Source organism: Cetorhinus maximus, chromosome 25 (genome assembly GCF_964194155.1).
Source record: "Cetorhinus maximus chromosome 25, sCetMax3.hap1.1, whole genome shotgun sequence".
NCBI classification, from domain to species: domain Eukaryota; kingdom Metazoa; phylum Chordata; class Chondrichthyes; order Lamniformes; family Cetorhinidae; genus Cetorhinus; species Cetorhinus maximus.
Window position 1 is genome coordinate 28,197,632 of NC_135903.1, and position 8,183 is coordinate 28,205,814.

At 46.3% G+C, this 8,183-nt stretch overlaps 1 protein-coding gene across 1 annotated transcript in view; it reads left to right on the forward strand.

The window, feature by feature from the left end:
* Positions 1-5,358, forward strand: part of LOC144667682 (galactoside alpha-(1,2)-fucosyltransferase 2-like) — a 36,958-nt gene extending 31,600 nt beyond the window's left edge. Inside the window, exon 3 of the mRNA XM_078529136.1 lies at positions 4,262-5,358. Coding sequence (XP_078385262.1) covers positions 4,262-5,345 — 1,084 coding nt within the window. The 3' untranslated portion in view covers positions 5,346-5,358. The remainder of the gene's footprint in view (positions 1-4,261) is intronic.
* The last annotated feature ends 2,825 nt before the right edge of the window (positions 5,359-8,183 follow it).

An 8,183-nucleotide genomic window follows, 5' to 3' on the forward strand; every position in this document is an offset into this window, starting at 1 on the left:
AGACTGTCAGGAGGCTCATGTGGAGCATAATCACTGGTAAAGCCCCAGTGGGCCAAATGACCTGATTCTCAGCTGTAAATTCTTTGTAATACTTTGTAAGGATGTGAAATAAGTGTGTGCAGGCAACACAGTTCCCTTGTGATGATAGACCAGAAACTTTGAATGTCTTGCAATTGAATGGCACCTCTTTTTTTTTATTCATTCACAGGATGTGGGCTTCGCTGGCTGGGCCAGCATTTATTTCCCATCCCTAGTTGCCCTTGAGAAGGTGCTGGTGAGCTGCATTCTTAAACCATGTGGTGTAGGTACACCCTACAGTACTGTTAGGGAGGGCGTTCCAGGATTTTGACCCAGCGACAGTGAAGGAACGGCGATATATTTCCAAGTCAGGATGGTGAGTGACTTGGAGGGGAACTTCTAGGTGGTTGTGTTCCCATCTATCTGCCCTTGTCATTCTAGATGGTAGTGGTCATGGGTTTGGAAGGTGCTGTTGAAGGAGCCTTGGTGATTTCATGCAGCGCAACTTGTAGGTGGTACACACTATTGCTACTGTGCATTGGTGGTAGAGGCAGTGAATGTTTGTGGATGTGGTGCCACTCAAGCGGGCTGCTTTGTCCTGGATGATGTCAAGCTTCTTGAGTGTTGTGGGATCTGCACTCATCCAGGCAAGAGGGGAGTATTTCATCACACTCGTGACTTGTGCAATGTACTTGGTGGATGGGCTTTGGGGAGTCAGGAGGTGAGTTACTCATCACAGAATTCCTAGCCTCCAACCTACTCTTGAAGCCACAGTATTTATATGGCTCATCCAGTTCAGTTTCTGGTCAATGGTAACACCCAGGGTGTTGATATTGGGGGATTCAGTGAGGGTAATGCCATTGAACATCAAGGAGCGAAGGTTGGATTCTCTCTTGCTGGAGATGGTCATTGCTTGACACTTGTATGGCGCAAATGTTACTTTCCACTTCTCAGCCAAGACTGGATATTGTCCAGGTCTTGCTGTATTTGGACATGGACTGCTTCAGTATCTGAGGAGTCGCAAATGGTGCTAAACATTGTGCAATAATCAGAGTTGTATAAAACCTTGGTGAGGCCACAACTGGAGTACTGTGTGCAGTCCTGGTCACCACATTATAGGAAGGATGTGATTGCACTGGAGGGGGTCCAGAGGAGATTCACCAGAATGTTGCCTGGGATGAAATATTTAAGTTATGAAGAGAGGTCGGATAGACTTGGGTTGTTTTCGTTGGAGCAGAGAAGACTGAGGGGCGACTTGATCGAGATGTACAAGATTATGAGGGGCATGGACAGGGTGGATAGAGAGCAGCTGTTCCCCTTAGTTGAAGGGGACATAAGTTCAAGGTGAGGGGCAGGAGGTTTAGGGGGGATGTGAGGAAAAACCTTTTTACCCAGAGGGTGGTGAGGGTCTGGAATGTGCTGCCTGGGAGGGTGGTGGAGGCGGGTTGCCTCACATCCTTTAAAAAGTACCTGGATGAGCATTTGGCATGTCATAACATTCAAGGCTATGGGCCAAGTGCTGGTAAATGGGATTAGGTAAGTAGGTCAGGTGTTTCTCACATCTCGGTGCAGATTCGATGGGCCGAAGGGCCTCTTCTGCACTGTGAGATTCTGTGATTCTGTGAAACTCCTCAATTTTGACCTTATGATAGAAGGAAGGTCATTGATGAAGCAGCTGAGGATGGTTGGACCGAGGACACTACCCTGAGGAACTCCTGCAGTGATGTCCTGGAGCTGAGATGACTGACCTCCAATAACCAAAACCACCTTCCTTTGTGCTAGGTATGACTCCAACCAGCAGAGAGTTTTCCCCCCAATTCCCATTGACTCCAGTTTTGCTAGGGCTCCTTGATGCCCTTGGCATTAGTGAGCTGGTTATTGCTAAGCATGTGCCACCTGATAGCACTTCTGATGACCCCTTCCATTACTTTACTGAAAGTAGACTGATGGGGCGGTAATTGGCTGGGTTGGATTTGCCCTGCTTTCTGTGTACAAGACATACCTGGGCAATTTTCCACATAGCCGGGTAGATGCCAGTGTTGTAGGTGCACTGGAACAGCTTGGCCAGGGGTGCAGCAAGTTCTGAACCACAAGTATTCAGTACTATTGCCGGAATATTGTCAGGGCCTATAGACTTTGCAGCATCCAGTGCCCTCAGCTGTTTCTTTATGTAACATGGAGTGAATCAAATTGGCTGAAGACTGGCAAATATGATGCTGGGGACCTCCGGAGGAGGCTGAGATGGATCATCCACTTGGCACTTGTGGCTGAAGATTGTAGCAAATGCTTCAGCCTTATCTTTTGCACCAATGTGCTGGGCTCCTCCATCATTGAGGATGGGGATATTTTTGGAGCCTCCTCCTCCAGTGAGTTGTTTAATTGTCCATCACCATTCATGGCTGGATGTGGCAGGACTGCAGATCTTAGATCTGATCTGTTGGTTGTAGGATCGCTTAGCCTTGTCTATTACTTGCTGCTTATGGCTGCCTGGTACACAAGTAGTCCTGTGTTATAGCTTCACCAGGTTGACACCTCATTTTTAGGTATACCTGGTGCTGCTCCTGGCATGCCCTTCTGCACTCTTCATTGAACCAGAGTTGATCCCTTGGCATGATGGTAATGGGAGAGTGGGGAATATGCCACGCTATGAAGTTACAGATTGTGTTCAATTACAATTCTGCTGCTGCTGATGGCCCATAGCGCCTCATGGATGCCCAGTCTTGAGTTGTTAGATGTGTTAGAAATCTATCCCATTTAGCACCATGGTAGTGCCACACAACGCAATAGAGGTATCCTCAATGTGAAGGCGGGACTTTGTCTCCACAACGGCTGTGCGGTGGTCACTCCTATTCATACTGTCAAGGACAGAGGCATCTGCGGCAGGCAGGTTGGTGAGGATGAGGTCAAGTATGTTTTTCCCTCTTGCACGTTCCCTCACCATCTGCCGCAGACCCAGTCTAGCAGCTATGCCCTTTAGGACTCGGCCAGCTTGGTCAGTAGTGGTGCTACTGAGCCACTCTTGGTGATGGACATTGAAGTACCCCACCCTGAGTACATTCTGCGCCATTCCTCCAAGCGATGTTCAACATGGAGGAGCACTGATTCATCAGCTGAGGGAGGGCGGTACGTGGTAATGAGCAGGGGGTTTCCTTGGCCATGTTTGACCTGATGCCATGAGACATCATGGGGAACGAAGTCGATGTTGAGGACTCCCAGGGCAACACCCTCCTGACTGCATACCACTGTGCCGTCACCTCTGCTGGGTTTGTCCTGCCAGTGAGACAGGACATATCCAGGAATGGTGATGGTGGTGTCTGGGACATTATCTGTAAGATATGATTCTGTGAGGATGACTATGTCAGGCTGTTGCTTCACTAGTGTGAGACAGCTCTCCCAATTTTGGCACTAGGCTCCAGGTGTTAGTAAGGAGGACTTTGCAGGGTCGACAGGGCTGAGATTGCTGTTGCTATTTCGAGTGCCTAGGTTGCTGCCGGGTGGTCCGTCCAGTTTCATTCCTTTTTTGTGATTTTGTAGTGGTTTGTTACAACTGAGTGGCTTGCTAGGCAATTTCAGAGTTAAAATCTGGAGTTACATGGAGTTACACTAGGCCAGACTAGTTAAGGACAACAGATGTCCTTCCCTAAAGGGCATTAGTGATCCAGATGGGGTTTTTAAAAGAGTGGTTTCATGGCCATTATTAGACCTATAATTCCAGGTTTTTATTGAATTCAAATTCCACCATCTGCTGTGGTGGGATTCAAACCCAAGTCACTAGGGCATTATCATGGGTCCATGGATTACTAGTCAAGCAATAATACTACTATGCCATCGCCTCCCCCTTTTATTGCTGCCATGTCTGTGATCCACTTGTTGTTATCAAATCTGGGACTGGGCTGTGTAATTCAATGCATCCCACATGGGACATACATCAACACAGCTAATGGAGTAGTGGTTTTCTCCAAGTCTTCCTGTGATGCCAATCAAGATGGGAAATTTTCATACTCATCCATCGTGTACTTAATGTCTGTCTGCACTAAGCTCTTATGCTATCAATTATAATGATAATGTGTTATACATATCTTTCAAAAACAGTTTACACAAAATCCATCAGCAAATTTTGAAGAGTTGTTCAATTTCACCATAGATTCTATAGTACTGATCCGTGTGGCTTATATTTTTCAACTTTCCAGAATTCCTTCCTGAATTGAGGAAAGAATCATAGAATCACAACGTGAAGAGTCAGCGTGGAGATGGTTCTTTTGAACAGAGTTCATGTTTGCCAAAGCAAGAAAATGCTGGTCTTTTCAACGTTGTTATGTTTTTCAATAACATTACTTTTCATAGCCAACAGATATCAGTTAAGCTATGATAACATAATGGCCAAATATCTTCAGTGTTTCAGAAATGTAACCATGCCATTGGAAAATAAAACAAAGAAAGACTCTGAAAGGGTGAAGATTTCTTCAAAAGGAATTTGGACAATTAACTCTATTGGGCGACTCGGCAACCAGATGGGCGAGTATGCAACGTTATACGCGTTGGCAAAATTGAATGGTCACCAAGCATATATTTTACCTGCCATGGCCAATTACCTGTCCCCTATCTTCAAAACTACACTTCCGACCCTCCATGACACTGTGAGAAATAGGATACATTGGAAAGGTTATAATCTCCATGACTGGATGGACGATCAGTACCGTAGTATCCCAGGAGACTATGTTCGCTTGTCAGGATACCCGTGTTCCTGGACCTTTTATCATCATATCCGAGAAGAAATTCTCCGTGAGTTCACCTTTCATGACTTTCTCAAAGAACAGACCAATGCATTCCTTAGACGTATTGCGGGGGAGCGAAAGAATGTTACATATGTTGGTGTTCATGTTCGAAGAGGAGATTACATACATGTAATGCCAAATATTTGGAAAGGAGTCATAGCTGATAAGAAATACTTGGACACAGCAATGGCTTACTTCAGAAATAAATACAAAGATGTTATTTTTGCAGTGACAAGTAATGGAATGGATTGGTGTAAGGAGAACATTGATAATTCCAAAGGAGATGTTTTCTTTTCAGATGATCCAAAGCAATCGAGTCCAGCTGATGACATTGCAATCCTTGCTCATTGTAATCACACTATAATGACAATAGGGACATTTGGTTACTGGGCTGGTTACTTGGTAGGTGGGGAGACAATTTACCTCACAAACTTTACTTTGCCTGAATCACCATTTCTAAAGTTCTTCAAGTACGAGGCAGCTTTCTTACCTCAATGGATTGGAATTCCTGCAGATCTCTCACCTCTTCTGCCCAAGAAAACTTCAGATTAACCCACATGCCCTATAATCTTCAAAGTTCATTAATTCTATATTATTTACATTTAATTACATTTTTGAATCTCAAAAACATCAAAATCATGTTCTGGAGAGTAACTTTCATCAGGTTCAGAAAACAAAATGTCCAGAAGTGTCCACTGAAAGTTATATAAAATTTTAAAGCATTTGTTTTGTCACAGTCAATGCCTTTAATTAGTCAGAGTTCTGCTGCTAAGTTAGAGAAAGAACAGCATTGAAAGGGTTCACAATGTATTTTCCACATTTGACGAGACACTACAGCAATGGACCAGCCAACCAAAATCGTCTTTATGTTCAGAGTTTTCTCATGAAAAAAATTTGGTTTTGTTGTCTTTATTATTTTCCTTTTGATCTTGATCTGCAAAAATGCAAAGTTGCAAAATCTAATTCTCACCATCATTAGCAGCAATCCAATATCTCCAGAATGGCACATAGTGGAAGCCTTTGCCCCTTTAACATAGAAAGAGTGATTCAAATCATACTCCAGGGCAGTATAACGGGGGGATATCCCAAAGATGCGCTAGGGACCATCTCCCCCCTCGCCCCCCCCCACCCCCCAGGGTTCCAGGGGTAAGAATTGGAGAGACCAAATGCAAACTGGGCAACCGCTTTGCAGAACACCTGCGGTCTGTCCACAAGAAAGACCCAAACCTCCCTGTCGCTTGCCATTTTAACACTCCACCCTGCTCTCTTGCCCACATGTCCGTCCTTGGCTTGCTGCATTGTTCCAGTGAAGCCCAACACAAACTGGAGGAACAGCACCTCATCTTCTGACTAGGCACTTTACAGCCTTCCGGGCTGAATATTGAATTCAACAACTTTAGATCTTAAACTCCCTCCCCCCATCCCCACCCCCTTTCCGTTTCTTCCCCCTCCTTTTTGTTTTTTTCAATAATTTATATAGATTTTTCTTTTCCCACCTATTTCCATTATTTTAGAATCTATAACTAATACCTTGTCAGTCTTTCCACCCCACCCCCACTAGAGCTGTACCTTGAGTGTCCTGCCATCCATTCTTAATTAGCACATTTTCTTAGATAATATCACCACCTTCAACACCTCTTTGATCCTTTTGTCTGTGACATCTTTTGATTATCTGCTCCCATCACTGCTTGCTTGTCCCTACAACCAACCCCCCCCCTCAACTTCTCTCTCCCCCCGCCTACCTTAAACCAGCTTATATTTCACCCCTTTCCTAACTATACTCAGTTCTGTTGAAGGGTCGTGAGGACTCGAAACGTCGACTCTTTTCTTCTCCACCGATGCTGACAGACCTGCTGAGTTTTTCCAGGTAATTCTGTTTTTGTGTAAGAATTGCATGGCAATTGCCTGGGAAATGCAAACTTCAGACGCGCAATTGCCCTGCACTGGGAACCAACGAAAATATGATTTAAATTGCATATTTTGGAAGATTCTGACTGTTTTACATCAATAGTTACCCAGGAAAAAGTTAGAAGAATTAAAACAACTTCTAGCTTCCGTGTTCTAATGTACAGACCCAAACTGAGCCCCCACGGGACTCTTACCACCCTACCAAGCCTCCAGGGTACTCTTCCCACTCCCAGCTACCAACAGAGGACTCCTCAAACACCCATGTACCACCCCCCGCCACCCCCCACCCCAAGGAGTCCTCACAACCCCAGAGCCCCTGAGACACTTCCCCAATACCCTGACTACCCCACCCCACCATGGGACTCAGCCCCTATGGAACTCTCTCCCCAGAATTCACCCCAACCCCAGAAGGGAATCCACCAAGCCCCGAACCCCCGGGGACTCCCCCGGCACCTAGACTATTTCCAATGAATGCCTTGCTCACGTCCCGTCCCCCCACCCCCAACTCTCCCCCCCCCACCCCCCACCCCACCCCCCCCACTCCCGGAATCACCCCAATCCTTCATGGGACTCCCCCCAACCCCCAATGCCCCATGGGACTCCCCCAAACCCCTGAATACCATCCCCTCTATGGGACTCTCCCCTCACCACAGGGCTCCCCCCCACCGGGACTCTCCACAAACCTCATGGGCCTCACCCCAGACCACGACTATCTCCCGCCAGGCCTGACCCGAACCAACACCCCCCCCCCGCCGCCACTGCCCAAACACCACCCCCCCCACCCCTGCAGACTGCCTGACCCTCACCCACCAGCTGCCTGATCTGCCCTCAACCATGCCCCATGACTGCTAGACCCTCTGACTTTCCGACCTTCCCCACCGCTAACCGTCCAACTCCCCCACCAACTGCCCAACACAGTAAAGAAATTTCTCCTCATCTTAGTCCTAAAGAACATATGAATTAGGAGCAGGAGTAGGCCATTCGGCCCCTCAAGCCTGCCCCACCATTCAATAAGATCACGGCTTATCTGCACCAGGCCTCAACTCCTCTTTCATGCCAGCTCCTCATAGCCCTCATCTCCCCGATATTTCAGAATTCTATCTACCTCCTCTTTAAATACTTTCAGTGATCTAGCCTCCACAACTCTCTGGAGTAGAGAATTCCAGACATTCACTACCCTCTGAGAGAAGAAATTCCTTCACATCTCATTTTTAAATGAATGTCCCCTTACTCTGAAACTATGTCCCCTAGTTCAGGATTCTCACACTAGTGGAGACATCTTCTCAAAATCTACCCTGTCAAGCCCCCTCAAAGACTTGTACGGTCCAATAAGATCACCCCTCATTCTACTAAACTCTAATGAATAAAAGTCTAACCTGTTTAGCCATTCTTGATAAGTCAGGAATCAGCCTAGTGAATCTCTTTTGAACTGCCTCCAATGCCAGTATATCTTTTCTTAACTACAGGGACCAAAACTGTACA